Raw genomic sequence first — 19718 nt, 5'->3', positions numbered from 1 at the left:
TCCAACTGCTGAAAATTCAATGAATAAAAATCACAGTTAAACATAATCTCAAGCAGCAAGCCAGTTTCCCCAGCGCATGTCGTCGAAATTCTCCTTTGAATAAACAAGATCAGCTCAAACATATTTAGTGCATCGTAAATGTAAATTGCATAAAAGTAAAGGGAAGCAATAAAGTGCAGAGAAGTAAAATGACAAGAATGTAAAGTACAAGAAAATAAATGACATAAAGTAAATGTAAGAACGAAAAATAAAACGAACATTGGGATCAAGAGATATTGAATTATCCGGATCAAGTTCATTCTCATCTCTTCCTCAATCAATGCATTCATTGATCTTGCTTGGCAATCTTAGGTGATTGGATCCCAATGTCTTGGCTCACCAATCTCTCTAAACTTGAACAATTGCCCAATGTCTTGGTTTAATTGTTCATGGAAAGAGATGAAGTTTGGTCACTAATTATACCACACACATTTATAGATCAAATTATTGGTAGGATTAAATGTCACAATATCCATCCAACTCCCAACCTAATCCAATGTGAGAAAGCATTTCTAGCATGATTTCCTCATTCCTCTCCCAAGGTTAAGAGGAAATCCAATTATGAAGAATTTCTCCGTCGAGATAATTATTCAATTGAATGAAGATTGAAAGCTTTCTAGTAAAATCAAGAGAAAAGACAGAGAAAGAAGGATGAAAACTACAATTGATCCATCAAATAACAATAGAGTTCTCTAACCCAATGAAAAGAGTTAGTTGTTCATTGCTCTACTCAAACAGAAAAAAAAAAGAAAGTGCAGAAAAATAAAGAAGAAGATTAAGAATTCAAAACTGGAAATAAAAGTTCAAAATTCATAACTGAAAAGTACAAATTAAAACTGAACTACTAAGGAAGAAAAGAAAAGAAAAGGAAAAAGAGTGCATGAATGGTGTGTGTCAAGGGATGTGGGTGCGTGATTCTGGACTCCCCTCCAATCCAGAATGATTCCTCCAATCCAGCTAATGCTTATATATAGGCTTACAAAGATGAAGTTACAAATGAATTAAAATTCCTAATCTAGATGCTTCTTGTGCCTTGGATTGAGTGATGTTGATGGACTTTGCTTGCTTGCATGATCCAGGGGTGTATTGGGGCCTTTACTGGTGTTGTAGCGTTTAAAAATTGCTCCCAGACCTTTCTTCAACATTTTCGTCAACGTTGGCATGCAAACGTGCACTCCAATGCTCTTCCTCGTGTGCGTGCGCACAAGGCAGTGTGCGCAGGCACACTGGCAAAATTTCCTCTTGTGCGTATGCACACTTGCTTGTGCGTACGCACACTGAGCGTTGGAGGTAGCGTTGGTGGGCTAACGTTCTGCTTGTGCGTACGCACACTCACTTGTGCGTACGTACGCATGCGAATTCTCTTCTTGTGTGCACGCACACTGCTCCATGCGTACGCACAAATGGTGATTCCTCCGGCTTCCAATTTTTGAGAGGTATCGAGAACGTTGGGGGTAACGTTGGTTTACCAACGTTCCCTCTAACGTTGGTTCAGCATTTCTTCATATCAACGTTGGTGTATCACCAACGTTCACTCCAACTTTGCCACCAACGTTGGTTCTCCAACTTTGCTTTCCTCTGCTTCTACTTAGCCTTTTAAACTCCTTTTTCTTTCATGCTTGTTTTGTGCCTTTTTACTTTCTTTTTCCACTAATTTCTGTAAAATAAATTAACTCAAAGAGATGAAAGTAATATATGATTTAAGCACCAAAATACTCAATAATTAAGCATGAGTAGTGAAAATTAAAGGTGAAAAAGTATAGAAAAACAGAGCATGATGCCTTGGCATTAGACACTGACCAGAATTGAAAATTATGTGGATTGGTAGTTGGTGCTTCTGCAGTAAAAAAATAGAATTTTCTGCAGAAACCATCAATCTTCAAAAATTCGTTTCTCTCAAACCACTCATCAATAAACTCTGAGTTTTTTATGAGATGCTCAAAACACCTTAAAATTTCATGGAAAAATAGTTTCATTCAAAATTATGACCGGGACGGCTCCCAGAAACTGATTTACTTGCCTGTCAATTATGTAGAATTTCTGCCTTGAACTTTTTCAATAACCTTACATACCATAACCCACATCTAAACTTATAACCCTTCTAAAATCACATATCTAACCTTTTCTTCAGTTATTCTAAGTTTCCTTCACAGCCCAAGAACCCAAATTTAACAATTTTCACAAATTTAAGTACTTAATTATAATCAAGCTTTCACTTTTCTGCACTATGTCAAACATAACAATTCATATACTTTGATCATCATCCAAGCTTAAAATAAAGCTATATTCATCATCAATCAAGCATATGATAATTCATTAATTCTCATCAGCAGACAGCTACAGTTTCGACAATTCTCATCATAATCAGCTAGAAATCAGAATTTTTAGCATCCTCAAACATTTAGGGAACCAAACACATATTCATGAAATTCAGTTATTTTCATAGTCACAAATCCAACACAAATTCGTTATTCAACTAGTCTAGACAGTTATAAATTATTTGCAATTACTCATTAAGATTTTGAGCATTCATAAATTAAAAACTTATAGTTTTAAAAACGAATCCCCTACTTCCATACAAAATCAGAATCAACGAAAATTCTGGAAAAGCTTTCTGATCGAACTGCTGAAGAGAAAAATGTCAAAAATTGTCTGTGCCTTCTAGAATTTCAATTGGCCGAACTTAAAAGAAAGAGGAGCTACGTCATCGTCAACTTCTACCAAATAAAAGTAACACCAACGTGTAGAAGTCAGGGTTCCATGGAAGCTCACATTCTCTCTCTTGGTGTTTCTTTCTTTTTCTTGTCCGTGACAAAAATAAATGAATGGAAAGGAATAAGTGACTGTTATGATTAATGGGAATTTGTAATGTAAACTTTATTAGGTAGCATGGCCAATTAATGAAAGCAAGCATGTGTCATGCTTTTATATATATATATATATAACGTTTCCTAATTTTCTTTTCCTTTTGTGCATGATTCGGTGGTGATGATGATGAATGATTTAGAAATGACCAATTAATGTAATAAATGGTTATGTGAAATATATATAAACCATGTTTAACTTTCTTTTTCCTTTGTTCCATTCAATGGTTTCCGCTAGTTGCTTGAAACCAAGTAATAACATAGTAATGATAATATAATAATAATAATAATGATAGTAATAATGGTAATATAGTAATAATAATAGTAATTCTTTTATATTATTTTTTTGAAACATCTCATTGTAATAAAAATAATTTAAAAATTTTAATAAATTTTAAATTTAAAGTATCATAAAATTTAATTTAATTACTTTTAGAAAAATAATTTTTTTTAAATAAAATAATAAATCATGAATAACTCATTATTTAATTTTTAAAAACTCGGGTTGTTATAGTTCACACCAGGTTACATCATTGCTTATTCATGAAAATATTTACAGACTCTATATTTATACTAACAAGCCTCGACTCACAAGAGTCACCCTAGTCTGGGACCCGTTCTAACTTATTTATATAGATATTTACAAAAGCACCTAGCCCTCTAAAAGTCTATACAGAATGAGGGTAAAGACTACTACTACAACTGCTGCTACTATTATAACTACTGCTGGTCATCAATCCCTAGTAGTTGAAGAAACACAGAAGTGTTGTGTGAAAGAAAAAGAAGTCGCACGACCCACCGGTAATACTACTGCTACACGCCCGTCCCAAGGGTGGAAACTCAAAGAATATCTCACCGGTTTGCATCTGCGGAATGGGAGAAGTAAAGGGTGTGAACCTAAGGTTTCCAACAAGGCACTAAACAGAAAACTAGGGAGTTCCGCAGCCTAATAGTTCACATAGTTGTGTCGGTAAGCCACACAAATAAGTACAAGACAAGTATATAGCAGAATAATAAATAAGCACAGAGTACAAAAAGTAGAGATAAATCACAATCACAGAGAAATGCAGCAACCAAGTATGATACATGTCTGGTCCTATGCAGGCCATGAGCTCATGCATCGGTTGACTACCTGCAACCGGACGTTACCCAAGACTAAGCCTGAATATAGTTTTTCAACTGCGTACGTTCTGCATACATGCCTAACGGACAAAGCCATGTACATTCTGGCAACTAGCAATCGTCGTAGAGCTTAACGCCATAGAATACTAACAGTTGGAGAAACAGGTTTCAACATAAAGTGGGCATCCCCACATCTTAACGTGGTTCTGGTTCTGTCGGAGCAAAAACTCCTCCTCCCCAAACAATTTCTTAGAATGGTTCCGGTTCCGTTGGAGCAGACATTCCTCCTCCCCAGATAATCTCTTAGCACCTTGGGGTTTACCGTTTCCTTTTTCTGCAACATTTTTCAAATAAACTTTATTTCTAAAGGACTTCTCTGCCCTTTACTTTAATTTTATAAAAACTTGTGTCCGGTCTCTTCTCTTTAAATCTCTCATCCTTTGTCACATTTACTATTTTGCCCTTGCTATTTTTATATATTCTAATTTTACCCTTTTGTACGTAATTTTTTTACTATTTTCTTTAGGCTTTAGTGATGCTTTCACCACTCATGTTATTACTTATCATTTTATCCTCATATCCTTCCTAATATATCTTTTTATTCTTTATTAAGTTAATTAACCATTTTTGCATTTACTTTATGTCCAAAATTTTCATTTTACCTCTAAGTTCTCTAGTTTTTTCGTTTAACCTTATTTAACATCAAGATTTTACCGGACTGATTCTAATATTTTTCTATGACCCAATTATCCCTAATTTTTTATTAAATACCAATTTTACCCCTAGGAACCTAAAATACCATTTTATCTTTTCTTAATTTATTTACTTGTTTTAGTTACTACTTTTTACCGTTTTACTTCTAATTTTTACTACAGTTTTTATTTAGACCCGAAATTTTATTTTAATTATAATTTTGACCTAAATAATTTTATATAATTATTATTTTATCCATGATAACACTAATTTCAGAATTTTACTGTACTTTTAATTAAATCACATTTTTAACCCTTTTTTTTTTTTTATCAAAAAATGACTATAACACCTGTTTTATTTTTATCTACTTGTTTCATAGGATTAAATCTATTTTTATAACTTCTTTTTAAATCTTTATCACCATAATTTTCATGATCTTAGTGGCTAAAATTTTTAGAGGTGTAGTTTTTACATTTTTTCCACTTTTAGTGACTTTTAAGGCTTGAAACTTAACCCCAAGTGCTTTCATATTTTTGGATGTTACCGCACAAAATCCAGAGGAAAATATATTGCATATTACACATATTTAGCAAGCCAAAATAGAGATAACTCACAGAATTTTCATATTTATAAAACAAGCACAAATTCACCATAAAGCGGCTCATATGAACATCAAAAGCAACCACAACCATATTCTAACTAATCCTAACCCTTACCTCTTGTTTAATTTAGTCACTAGACCTCTCAACCACCAAAGAATGCTCTCACAAAGGCTGGAACATGTTGGCTGTAGTGTAGGTTTTGTTTGGCCAAAAGCGTCGCAAAAAGTGTTAAAATTTGATCACTTTGAGGTTGAATTTTGTATAGCTCCTTAGGTGTGCTCCATATGGGCTTCAAAAGAGATTTTCTAGACACATAAGAGGACAAGAATTTATCATGATCACTGCTAAAAAATAAACAAATAGAGAAGGAACAAGAGCTCACATTGCTGAATTTTCGATAAAAACGCGATAATTAGGGAAAACGAGCAAGGAATTGTGTTTGTATGGCTTGGATTCTTGAAGAATGATGTGTATTTTCGGAAAATGAAATCCAAACACACAAAACTAACCGGCAAGTGCACCGGGTCGCATCAAGTAATAAAACTCACGGGAGTGAGGTCGATCCCACAGGGATTGAAGGATTGAGCAATTTTAGTTTAGTGGTTGATTTAGTCAAGCGAATCAAGATTTGGTTGAGTGATTTGTGATTAACAGAATTTAAATTGCATGGAAAGTAAAGGGAATGGGTAAATTGCATGAAATTAAAGAGAACAGAAAATAAAGTGCTGAATCTTAAAGAACAAGAAATTAAATGGCAGAAACTTAGATTGCAAGAAATGTAAATTGCAGAATCTTAAAGTGCAAGAAATGTAAATGACTTGAATTGTAAAGGGAATTGGGAATGGGATTTGCAGAAATCAAACAAGGAAAAGTAAAATGCAATAAACAGAAAAGTAGAAGATGACTTGAATTAAACCGGATCCAAAACGGAAATGAGAGAAAGCTTGGTGTAGCAATGAAATAAAGAAATTGAAATTTAAAACTGTAGATCTCAGGACTCAAGAGACTAGATAGCTGAGTCTAGATCTCACTGCCTTCCTAGATCCAGCAAGAACAATTGCAAAGAAAATAAAGAAGTGTAAATTGCAGAGAGAATAGAAGAAGAAGCAATTAACAGAAAAGGAAATTCAATTAAGCAGAAAATTAAACAAGATCTCAAGGTGAGATTGAAACAGAAGTTCTTCAATTCTCCACCCAAGATCCGAAGCAAGAAAAGTAAAGAGTGCTGAGCAAGAACAAGGAAGAAGAGAGATCAATTCTCCTTCCCAATTCTCTAGAATTCTAAAGCAACAATTCAAAAATCCAAAGGTGAGCTCTCTGTAAGTGTTCCCAAATTCTCTCCAAAGAAAAGCTCCCCTAAAACTTAAATCCTAAGCTATTTATACACTTTCTTCAAATGGTCTTCAAGCTTTGAATTGGGCCTTTGCTCTTGATGGAATTGGGTTGATAAAGGCCTTGGTTGATTGCTCTTGGTGTTGGAGAAAGATCCATTTTGAACCGGGTTGAAATCATAAAAGTTTGAGTAAAAGTTTGAGGCAAACTTTTACTCAAACTTTTTATACCAGATGGCTTCACTTGCTGCTACCAACGTTTGGGCTAAAGTTTGAGGTCAAACTTTTGCTCAAACGTTGGCCCCTTGTGTATATGTGTGGCGCCAACGTTTGCCAAAAAGCTTGAGGCAAACATTGGCGCAAACTTTTCTCCTCCAGGGTGTTGGTTTTGTGATGCCAACGTTTGCCAAAAAGTTTGAGGCAAACGTTAGCTCAAGCTTTTCCCCCAAAAGTTTGAGCTAAAGTTTGAGGCAAACTTTTGCTCAAGCTTTTTTTCCTCTGGAGTGTTTTCAATTCTTCCAAAAGTTTGAGCTAAAGTTTGAGGCAAACTTTGGCTCAAGCTTTTTTCCTCTGGCATGTTTTCAACTCTTCTAAAAGTTTGAGCTAAAGTTTGAGGCGAACTTTGGCTCAAACTTTTTGTTCTCTCTTGCTCCTAGCCATTTCTTCTTCCTTCAACCTTCTTCAAAACTCTTTCCACCTATCATCAATCAATCAAAACAATCAAAGCTATGCCCCAAATCATGAGATTGTGTTTCTTTCATAATATATGATAATTATAGCATAAAATCTCATGAAAGTGCATGAATTCATACATGGTTGATTGAATCAAAGGAAACATGGAAATCTACCCAATTGGCTTGCTTATGGCTTAAGAAAGTGCATAAAATCAATTGAAAACAAGTAAAAAGAACTAGTGAAACTAGGCTAAGATGACTTGTCATCACAACACCAAACTTAAAACTTGCTTGTCCCCAAGCAAGAAAGGAATTATGCTCAAAGGTTCTTTCAATCAGAATGGATTTGAAAAATTACATGTACTATCCTGTGAGTGAAGTGATCAAGTGACAGTGGGGTGGACTCTAAATTATATGCTCATGCAAGGGCTTCAGTGCTTACTATTCCCTACATCTTGGAAGTCTTAAGTCTTAGGGCTTTCATCCAAATGATATCATGGAGATCTCTCTATAGGTAATCACCTTGAAGCAGCTTATAGTTCTTGTGCTTTGGCCTTGACTCTAAGTGTCATGTCTCAAAGCGGCTCTTTAGATAAGCTTTCAATCAATACTCCTAAACCAGTTGGTTTTAAGGTATTAGGTGTTAAAGCACCCCTAAGGATTTACTTACTCAAGCCTCTCTCTTTGACACAATTCGACCACAAGCATTTACTAGGATAACAACTCTTTGAGTTTTTGTTTCTTCTTTCTTTTCTGCCTAGTAATTGATGCTCAGAGCCTTGGGACATGTTCTTTTTGTTTTTGTATTTTCTTTATTTTCTTTTGTTTTGTTTGCTGCTTCTTGGATCAATAAATGTTTGAGAATCTCCACAACACTTCTTTGAACTCTATGTCCCGCCTATGAGCTCCCATGCAAGTTTTCATAAGCATGCAACCTCAATACGTAATCACACAACCAGAACCACCACTTCTCCTAATCTTTTGCTTGCCTCAAAATTGTTTAATTCCTCAACCCTTCTTTTCAAAGAACTTTCATGTGATGCATTTTTTTGAATTATTGAGTGCAAACAAGTTTTGAAGATAGTGTTGTAAATGATCAAGCATCTTGCTTATTGAATTGCAGAAAAACTATATTAGACAGAAGGACAGGTAGGGGTATAATATAACTTTCAATCACAGCAATAGCTGATAATGAATAATACAACCTTTTGGAGTCTACTTGCTGTCCTCTTCCTCATCATCATTGCTGGTCTTCACATTCCTCTTTCATCTCTTTGATTGATGATGCTAAATTTTTCCAAAAGTTTGTATGGTACTCTGCAGTGATATTGAAAGTTGCTTGTTCCCCAAGCACTTAGAAACAATGGTTAGCCTGCATGATTTATTTGTGGGTCTTTGAACTTACTTTGGTGTGGAAACACCAAACTTAGTACCTTGCCAATGGTTCTCATGCATCAGATTAACCATGTGTGGAACTCTTTTTCTTTTTTTTTTTTTTTTCAAAAGCAATAGAACTAAAGACTAGGAAACAGCAGAATAGTTAACTAGTTCGTCTAGATGCTTGAAGCTAGCATTATGCAGAAGATGAGAATGTGTTTTATGATGGGATTTTGGTGGAACACCAAACTTAGAATCCTTCATTCTCCTTTATATTGTTTTGGTGTGTAACACCAAACTTAGCTTCTTGCAATATAGATGAAGTTAATTAACCTTTTTATTAAAATAACTATGGAAAGAAAACTACCTCAGGTTGGGTTGCCTCCCAACAAGCGCTCTTTTATTGTCATTAGCTTGACATCCTTCATCCTCTGATCATGGAAGTTGAGGCTTCTGTTGCCTTTGGTTTCCCCCTCTCACCGTGGGCTTTTCCTTGATGATTATTTCTTTTCCCATAGCCTTCTCACTTTTTTCCATAACTGCTTTCCCTTTCAACCCAGCAGCTTTTTCACTGTTCTTTGGGTCATCTTCAGTGGCCCTTAGGGATATATTTGCCTCTCTCTCGCCCAATTCAGCAAGGTTTTGAACCAGTTGTTCCATTTGCCTTTCAACTCTTCTGAGTGAGGCCTCTTGGTTCTTGCTTATCATCTCTTGATTTTTCCTTATTTCTTCCTGCTCTATTGTTATCATTTCTTGAACTTTCATGAATCTTTCCACCATCATTTCTAAAACATAGAGTCTTTGAGAGTTTGGAATTAGTTGTGGTTGTGTCAACTGTGATGGTTGATGAGAGTCATTTTGGGCGAGTGGTGAGATAGGACGGGATTGGAAGTGTGTGTATTGGGATGGTGTGTGATGATTGTTGTTGTGGGGGTGGTTTTTATGTTGATTTTTGAAGTAGGGGTTATTGCAGTTGAAGTCCCTTGGTTTTTGATTTTGGTTTTCAACCCCTCTCCAGTTGGATTGAGTTCTCCGGGGTGGGTTGTACACATCATTCTGAGTCCTACGTTGGAACATGCTTGAGGAGCTGTCTGGAGAGTGTGATCGCTCATGACTTGGTTGCTCATAGTTAATTACTCCAGAACCTTTTTCAGGTTGATTCCAACAATGGGGATTTTGAGGTGAGTTCTGTGCATTTGCCACAGCATGTTGCAGTTCATCTATTTTTCTGTTAATCAGCTCCAACTGTTGCTTAAGCTGTTGATGTATCTGCTCGCTTTGGGCCATGATTGCACGAATACCTTCAATTTCCTTCTCTTGTGCGAATGGTTGCACTCCTGCCTCTGGTTTAACAGTTCTCTGAGGTGGCTTCAGCTTGGCTAGGAGTTCACTCATTAGTTCTTCCCATCCGATGATGTTTCCTTGTAGGAAAGCTTCAAACCACTGAGCAATGTCGCTCATGGTGATGAGTGGTTGCTCGTCATCTAAGGTGGGGGTATTACTCCCATGCTTACTGGAGTTTGTTGGGTTCTTCTCCATGATCTGCACAATCACAAATAGTCCAAATGAAGATTGAATACATTCATGTCCAAAATGTGGTTAAAAGGTTTAGCTGACACAATGTATCAAACAGTTGATAGATTTGAAAGATTAGTAAGAGAGAATTGCTTCTCTCGTATATTCAACAAGCTGAAATATGAGAATCATAGGAAGCCAGAGGAACCAAGAAAACTTCACTTTATTGCTAAAGTGAGGTTTCAGTTAATTCAAGCAAAAATTCAAACAGTTAGTGTGTCAGTCAAAAATTAGAGAAACAGAAAAGAAAAAGTGCTTGATCTAGATCTCCACTTCACTTAATCATTGTCAATCTATTTCAATCCCCGGCAACGACGCCAAAAATTTGATGTGTATTTTCGGAAAACGAATTCCAAACACACAAAACTAACCGGCAAGTGCACCGGGTCGCATCAAGTAATAAAACTCACGGGAGTGAGGTCGATCCCACAGGGATTGAAGGATTGAGCAATTTTAGTTTAGTGGTTGATTTAGTCAAGCGAATCAAGATTTGGTTGAGTGATTTGTGATTAACAGAATTTAAATTGCATGGAAAGTAAAGGAAATGAGTAAATTGCATGAAATTAAAGAGAACAGAAAATAAAGTGTTGAATCTTAAAGAACAAGAAATTAAATGGCAGAAACTTAGATTGCAAGAAATGTAAATTTCAGAATCTTAAAGTGCAAGAAATGTAAATGACTTGAATTGTAAAGGGAATTGGGAATGGGATTTGCAGAAATCAAACAAGGAAAAGTAAAATGCAATAAACAGAAAAGTAGAAGATGACTTGAATTAAACCGGATCTAAAACGGAAATGAGAGAAAGCTTGGTGTAGCAATGAAATAAAGAAATTGAAATTTAAAACTGTAGATCTCAGGACTCAAGAGACTAGATAGCTGAGTCTAGATCTCACTGCCTTCCTAGATCCAGCAAGAACAATTGCAAAGAAAATAAAGAAGTGTAAATTGCAGAGAGAATAGAAGAAGAAGCAATTAACAGAAAAGGAAATTCAATTAAGCAGAAAATTAAACAAGATCTCAAGGTGAGATTGAAACAGAAGTTCTTCAATTCTCCACCCAAGATCCGAAGCAAGAAAAGTAAAGAGTGCTGAGCAAGAACAAGGAAGAAGAGAGATCAATTCTCCTTCCCAATTCTTTAGAATTCTAAAGCAACAACTCAAAAATCCAAAGGTGAGCTCTCTGTAAGTGTTCCCAAATTCTCTCCAAAGAAAAGCTCCCCTAAAACTTAAATCCTAAGCTATTTATACACTTTCTTCAAATGGTCTTCAAGCTTTGAATTGGGCCTTTGCTCTTGATGGAATTGGGTTGATAAGGGCCTTGGTTGATTGCTCTTGGAGTTGGAGAAAGATCCATTATGAACCGGGTTGAAATCATAAAAGTTTGAGTAAAAGTTTGAGGCAAACTTTTACTCAAACTTTTTATACCAGATGGCTTCACTTGCTGCTACCAACGTTTGGGCTAAAGTTTGAGGTCAAACTTTTGCTCAAACGTTGGCCCCTTGTGTATATGTGTGGCGCCAACGTTTGCCAAAAAGCTTGAGGCAAACGTTGGCGCAAACTTTTCTCTTCGAGGGTGTTGGTTTTGTGATGCCAATGTTTGCCAAAAAGTTTGAGGCAAACGTTGGCTCAAGCTTTTCCCCCAAAAGTTTGAGCTAAAGTTTGAGGCAAACTTTTGCTCAAGCTTTTTTTCCTCTGGAGTGTTTTCAATTCTTCCAAAAGTTTGAGCTAAAGTTTGAGGCAAACTTTGGCTCAAGCTTTTTTCCTCTGGCATGTTTTCAACTCTTCTAAAAGTTTGAGCTAAAGTTTGAGGCAAACTTTGGCTCAAACTTTTTGTTCTCTCTTGCTCCTAGCCATTCCTTCTTCCTTCAACCTTCTTCAAAACTCTTTCCACCTATCATCAATCAATCAAAACAATCAAAGCTATGCCCCAAATCATGAGATTGTGTTTCTTTCATAATATATGATAATTATAGCATAAAATCTCATGAAAGTGCATGAATTCATACATGGTTGATTGAATCAAATGAAACATGGAAATCTACCCAATTGGCTTGCTTATGGCTTAAGAAAGTGCATAAAATCAATTGAAAACAAGTAAAAAGAACTAGTGAAACTAGGCTAAGATGACTTGTCATCAAAGAACACTTGAAGAATAATGGAAGAACAGTAGAAATGAGGCTGGGACATAGAGAAGAAATGCAGAATTTTATTTTTTTCCTCTCTTGAAAACACGGTAAAAAACTCACAAAATGCATAGTGTTTTTGTTAATTTTTTTTATCAATGTTTCCTTAAATAAAAATATGAGTCTTAGCTGAATTAATTATGGTAAAAAAGATTGAGAATTTTGTGGTCAAGGTATGAGAATTAATGAAAAAGGGGCGTGAAAATGAGGAAGCTTGGTCAGTGCTTGCGTGTCGAGCTTATCCACAGTTAACCGCAGTTAGTTACTCAGGGTTAAAAACATAGCAGAGAGGGGTGAGAGGCTAAGAGGGAGGAGTGTGTTGCTTGGGAAACAAGCAAGGGAATTTGAGATCTCTAAGAGTCATTTGCAGAATACTAGTCAGAAATTCGAGGTAACTTTTACCATGTGATAAAATAATTAATGGTTAAGATTTATTTTTAAAGAAATAAATCATGAATGGATAGCTAATATTAATCTTGGGACACAATTACTAAGGTAAAAATTACTTTTGCCACTGATTTTGGTTACTAGCTTTTTTCCAACTCATGTAAAACCGTAATTAAAAGTGAATTTTCGGCTCAAAAAGTCTCTAGTGAAAAAAATAAACCAATGGCAAGCAAGTGTTTACTTTTTACTAGTCAAATTTGACTTAGAGAAATTAATTACCCTTATAAAGTCAAGTTTGACCTATTAATTACTATTTTCTAATTTATTTTTATTTTTTTTACCATTGGGATTGCCTCATTAATAGTTATTGGGTCGAAGTTCAAGATTTTGCAGAATAAGTTACAAAATAGCCAGAAAAGTATTTACCAAAAATTGGATTCTTACAATACATAACTAACATAGTAATTAAACTATCACTAACAAATACATATGTATAAGATTTAGGGTACCTTTTGCTGGTCGGAAATGAAGTTCCATCATTCCACTTTGCAGTCGTCGAGGTCATCTTGGAGAAGCTTTAGAAACCACTTCCAGCTTTGCTTGGTTTCACTATCAATATGAGTGGCAATCGATACTCCAACAGTAGCTTCTGCTACCCTTCACCGTTTGCTACGAACTACTCCGGCGGCAATGTGTAGCGACGTAGCATGACGACGACGGTTGACAAGGTTAGGGCTTTCTTCGAAACACCTATGTGAAAACAAGTTGGGGGAGGGAAGATGATATACAAGGTGAGTAAAAAGGGGGTTCTAAGCATACGAAATGACGTCGCAAATTGCCCCTAAAACACTACATTTTGTGTTAGGTAGAAGGGGCCAATTTGTGCTCCTTCATTATGTGACTCAGTAGCTTAACGACACGCGTAGGATGGATCCATTTTCGAAGGACCAATTTGACGGACATCGTTAAAAGTTGGGGCAAAATTGATGATTATTTTTCTTGGGGGCTAAGATATCCACTTCAAAATTTCTTGGGGTCCAATTTAGGTAAATACTAAAAAAAAAAATATAATGACCCAGTCCGGGTTATAGAAACCAGTTGGGTCACTGCCTCACTGGTTTTGCTAAAAATCGGCCCAGTCAACTAGAGTTCAGCGATCCGATGCTTGGACGATCAAACGAGTGGCTTGGTCTAACCAAGTGACTGAGTGACCGAATTTCGATCAAACCGGCCGAGTCGAGCCAAATTTTCATAACTATGGTTTAAACACTTTCTCAAGATCTAGTGGAAAATGGATAAGAGAAAGAGGGTTTATGCAATCACAGTCACTCATGTTGCAAACTTTGGACTCATTTTAAATGGGCCGGATCCATTTTTCAGTAAAATAAAATCAAAAGATAATGATAAGTAGTAGGTTTTAGGCCTATTCCATGCCCAAAACAAAACTGAGGGAATAGTATCGAATGACAACGTCTTCTTCTATCGTACCACGGCGGAATCTTCTTTAGTGGTAGGGCAGTTGGTACTGTTACTACTATAATAAAGTTATATAGAATTTGAGGTTTGTATAAAGAATGATACAACTTTAATTTCTATTTTATAATAAAATTGTCATGTGAGAAAAATATTTATGATTTCTTTCCACCTAGCACATTAGGCATTTTGGTACCAATTCTAATTTTAGACATTTCAGGCTCTGGAATCTGATGAAAGATCTTCGGAATCCAACGCATAACCAACTAAATAGAACTACATGAATAAAAAAATAAATCGATTTAATAAAACCATCCTACATTACACAAAAGAAACATTCGCAATACCAAATCCCAACAAGTATCCAACCTCGGACTACCAAAATAGCCTAAATCAAGAAGAAACATCCAACATGCATGAAACATCCACCTAAAATCAAATAAACATCCCTCTACAATCAAGAAGAAATATCTAGTACATCTAAAAAACTAAACATCAATCGAAAATCATGAAGAAACATCCAATTCATCCAAAATCAAAGAAACATCCATCTAAAAGAAAAGTAAATATTACATGAATGTTTCTTTGATTTAAGATGGATTGGATGTTTCTTTGCTTTTATATGGATGTTTTCTCCTGATTTTATATGGATGCTTTCTTTTTTAGATATACTAGATATTTCTTCCTGGCTTTAGATGGATGTTTCTTTTTTTCGATGGATTGGACATTTCTTCCTGATTTTACATGGATGTTTCTTTTTTCTAGATGGATGTTTATTTGATTTTAGATGGACGTTACTTTGCTTTTAGATTAATGTTTTTTTGATTTTAGGTAGTTGTTTCATGCATGTTGGATGTTTCTTCCTGATTTATGATATTTGGTAGTCCGAAATTGGATACTTGATGGGGTTGGTATTGCGGATGTTTCTTTCAATATAATGTAAGATGGTTTTACTAAATTGACTTATTTTTTTATTCATATATTTCTATTTAGTTGATTATGCATTGGATTCCAAAGTTCTTCCATCGAATTCCAGAGCTCGAAATATCTAAAATTAGAATTGCTACAAAAATGCCTAATGTGCCGGTGAAAAGAAATCATAAAAATTTTCTTTACATGAAAATTTTTTTATAAAATAAAAATTACAATTATATCCTTCTTTATACAAACTCCAAATTCTATACAACTTCCTTAGAGTAGTAGTAGTACCAACCACCCCACCACTAAGGAAGATTCCGCCGTGGCACGACAGAGGAAGACATTGTTGTTCAATAATGTTCCCTCGGTTTTGTTTTTGGGTTTGGAATGGGCCCAAAACCTACTAGTTATCGTTATCTTTTGGTTCTATTGTACGAACAAATGGGTCCGGCCCATTTAAGATGAGTCCAAATTTTGTAGCATGTGTAACATGATTGCATAAACCCTCTCTCTCTTCCCCATTTTCCACTAGACCCTGAGAAAGTGTTTAAACCCTTGCTCCACCTCCTCGTCTTCTTTTTCTTCTTTGTTGTTATTTGCAGGTTTTTGCAGAAAATGAATTCGCTGGGTGTTAGACTTGCGAAGCATTTTCGTATATCTTCTCTGAGCTCCTCTTCCCATGGTGTGTGTTATACTTTCCATTTTTTCCATTCTTTTATTATTATTTCATTTTAAGTGTGTAACCTCTTTGAATAGGTTTCTGTTGTTCTCATTACTAGAACACATTTACTCATTTTATGTCGTAACCTTATTTTAAAGTCACTGTAAGATTACTAATGTAGATTCCTGAACTAACAATTAAAGCCAAATGTTTTCTTATTGGCCAATGGATGAACTAAAATGTTTTCTCATGTTTTTTTTATTAATTAAACTTAGATTTTTTTTAATTAATCCCTAGTTTTGTTTTTCTTAGAATTATTTAGATTGCACTTCAACTAAATATGTTTGAGCTAATCTTGTTTGTTCAAAGGAGAATTTCAACGACATGCGCTGGGAAAACTGACTTGCTGCTTGAGATTATGTTCAATGATGAGGGCTTAAATAATATAGTTAATGATGATCGAAAAAATGAAGAGCTGGATGATGAATTTGATTATTTTCTTGGTAGCAAGACAGATCTAGAATTGCAGGGTGTGGATCCAAAGAGGGTTTGGGGATTTCGAGGAGTGCACAAGGTATCCGATGGAAAATGTATTCTTTGATGCTTTTGTATTTATTGGTTTTATTAATAACTCACTTGTTGCTCTTAGTGTTGTATAGTTTACGTTGACACATGTTGATGAAGTCATTGACGAGTTCTTACAAAAGATTATTCTTGATATTATTTTGCCATGTGTCAAGAGAAGGTATGTATTATAGATATTTTTGTTGAATCATTTTTTTATGTCTCTCTACTCTCTGGCTTTAATATTTGATTTATCTTTTGTTTTAAAAAAATTACTCTGATATTATAATTATGCTTTGCTTTTTCAGTCGCTTCCATACTACTGAATTTTGAATTATATTTATCCTATTTTCTTTGTTGATGGATTAGATTTAAAAGATAAGATACGTGTCAAGTCTTTCCGTAGACCTTTTGAAGATCCAATTTTGGGTAACATTTGGAAACAAATTGATTCTGGTAGTAAATCATCTGTTATTCAAGGCAGAGTTTGTTTGATGTATGTTATTAGAGGCTAAGGCGGAGACATAATGATATATAGAGTAAGATCCTTTATTTGTGTGCTAGTTGTGACTTGTCCTTCTTCACTAGAAACTCTATGATATCTTGAAATATTTCTGTAAAATAACTCCATTATTCAACAGTTGGTGATTCCAAAAACCAATATGGAAATGTGATGACTTCAATATCAAATTCGGACACTGTAAGATGTTCAAGGTTCTTGTATTGGTCTTGTTTTGTAATATAACCTCAACATCATTATTGTTCACTATCAAAGCATTCAAGTTTGGAAATACCTGATGAATAAAAAAAAAACAATACAGGTTAGGACCTATAGAAGTTTATATTCCATTAATTATCGTGTGAATATATACAACAGCAAAGAATATAGATATCTCCAATTCTCTAACACGATATATTATTTATCTTCAGAGTTTCCAAAATACTTTTTTTTTACGGAATGAGTGATTTTTTCTTCAAGTAATTAATTGATTACCATAAGATAATCAAAGAGAAATGACATTAAGTTATTACTATATTTGGCTTTAAGAAAAAATGACAGCTACACTAAATAAAAATAGTGAAGTTCATAATTCTCATATAAATATTATCAATATAGTTTTCTTATGAATATTTAGCAACATAATTTAGCTACTTTATCTTATCTAATTAGATTCCTTATACAAAAATGAAGAAAGACATTGGAAGTGCTTCAACTGTTAGTGGCATACGAATATTAAGAGCAATGCAAATAACTTGCCAAAAGAAAATAAAATTAAAATAAATATTTCTGTCATTTTACCCAAGTGACAATTAATAAATTAAAGGTGGCCAATAAGTATTCAATCAAGTTGTTCCCTAATTCAACTTTTGATTTTCATCATGTCATTTGACTCATGCTAATATGCATGGTTAAATTTCACAAAATGACATCATTTTTTATGGTAGACATCAAACAACACGAAGTGAAAAAATGTGTTGGAAAATAACATAATGCATGTGATGTGATGTGGTGTGTTGAAATTATATGAAATTTATATCACTATTTATGATAAACATGTTATTTATTTTACAATTAAATTTGGACATCAATTTGAGCTTTACTGAAAATTTTTGCAGAATTGTTTTGTATTTGGATCATAACTTTGAGTTATTTGTAGTGCTATAACACATGTTTCTTTGTCTTGTAGGAAAATTAAGAAAATTACTTGCAAATCTTATGAAGATCATTGAAGGTGAATCACAACTATTGATGAGGATGGCTTTTAGGTAAGGTTGCTATGCTTCTGAAGTCCAAATATCTTTTTAGATAGAACCGGTTGAGACGAGTAGTGATGATAAGTTGATAACCTCAATGTGGTAGAGCAGCTCATTGAGTCATGATTATATGAGAGCTAATATGTCTTGTAGTAACTAGACAAGACATTGCATGAAATACTTGAAAGGATGACACTTGAAATATCGGGCATCCCAAACACAAAAAGCATCGGTACTTATTTGGAGTTATTAAAGCTTATATTTGGTGAAGCCGCCAATTACTTAATGTGAAGAGTCCCTTTTATTGCATGATATATCGGATTCAGATTACATAGTTTGTAGTCCATATTATGATCATTGTTCTTATGTTGCATAGGGGACATTTCACATAGAGGATTATTTGGAGAGGAAAAAGATTAAGAAGTCCACATTAATTCAGCCAAAAACTTGAAAATTAGATAATAAATAGATGGAAAAGAAAGAACTTCTAAAAAAAATTCAAAGACAATCAAAACATCCAAAATTAAAGTGAAAAAAAACATTTGAAAGTGAAAAAAAAAAAAACTAATTTCAGCATTGAATTTATAATTTATAATTTAGGATTTAGAATTTATAATTTTGGATTTAAAATTTAGAATTTAGGGTTGAGGGTGGCTGACCGATGACGATAGCAATGGGATGGCGGGCGGCAGTAGTGGTGGTGGATGGTTGGTGGTATGGGTGAAATTATAGTATTAGAAAGATGGGAAAAAAGGATGAAAAGATAGAAAAAGTATAAGTAATCAACTCCATATGCAACCAAGAGGAGCCAACTTTTCAAAAAATCTAGTTTTTAAATTTCAAAAAACTAGGTTTCCGCTCAAATAACACGCGCCTTTCCACTTCATCCTTCTCACATCTCTTATTGCTGATCGTCACTCGTCATTCTCCTCACTAGCTCATCTGCTTCGTTTCTGTGCTATCAGTGTTTGCTCTCCTCTGCTTCCTCTGCGCCTGTGCCTCCTCTGTTAGTGTGATCCCAACCGCCTTGGCTCTGTCGTGGTCGCCGCGACGTCGCTACTTTGCCCCTCCGAATCCTCTCATTGCTATACTGGCTGTGCCTTTTCCTGCAAATCCACTCGCCGAATGCCGTGCCTTCCTCCTCTAACTCCTCTTGTTGCACTACTGCCGCCTCTCTCACCAAATCCTCTCGTTGTGTTGCTGCCCAATCTTTCGACGTTTCCATCATTTTCTTTGCCAAATCTTCTTTTCTTCTTCTTCTTATAGGTTTTGGATGATTTTTTTTTACTAATTTTGGATATGTCATTCTCTTAGGTCTCCAAAGTAGCTTTTTTATATGTTTTTGGATATTTTTTTTATATATATTGGATGTTTTTTCTTTTTAGGTTTTATATGTAACACATTGTATTTTATTATAACAGAATTAGATCAATAACCGGAGTATTGATATACAACATGGATATTTCGCATCTCATGAAACCCTGGTTTAACAATCTCTATT

The 19718-nt window shown here is 34.8% G+C and overlaps 1 protein-coding gene across 8 annotated transcripts; it reads left to right on the top strand.

Annotated features, from left to right (window-relative positions):
• The first annotated feature begins 15771 nt into the window (after positions 1-15771).
• Positions 15772-19658, top strand: LOC148574955 (uncharacterized). Of its 8 annotated transcripts, none has more exons than XR_015904791.1 (4): positions 15772-15919; positions 16268-16472; positions 16548-16643; positions 16832-18134. XR_015904791.1 is itself a non-coding variant. In XM_088503584.1 (4 exons), the coding sequence occupies exons 2-4, from the start codon at positions 16317-16319 to the stop codon at positions 18191-18193; spliced, it is 285 nt and encodes a 94-aa protein (XP_088359710.1). In that variant the 5' UTR covers positions 15772-15919; positions 16271-16316; the 3' UTR covers positions 18194-18511. The 8 variants fall into 8 exon arrangements, 6 of the variants coding, with proteins under 6 accessions (XP_088359710.1, XP_088359709.1, XP_088359706.1 ...); XM_088503584.1 differs by lacking the exon at positions 16832-18134 and adding an exon at positions 18151-18511 and having other exon boundaries at positions 16271-16472; positions 16558-16643; XM_088503583.1 differs by lacking the exon at positions 16832-18134 and adding an exon at positions 18151-18511 and having other exon boundaries at positions 16558-16643.
• The last annotated feature ends 60 nt before the right edge of the window (positions 19659-19718 follow it).

This window comes from Arachis ipaensis, chromosome B2 (assembly GCF_059453495.1).
Source record: "Arachis ipaensis isolate K30076 ecotype BB chromosome B2, ASM5945349v1, whole genome shotgun sequence".
Taxonomy (NCBI): Eukaryota; Viridiplantae; Streptophyta; class Magnoliopsida; order Fabales; family Fabaceae; genus Arachis; species Arachis ipaensis.
Note: the sequence above shows the minus strand (reverse complement) of the source record. Positions and strands in the feature narration are given on the sequence as shown.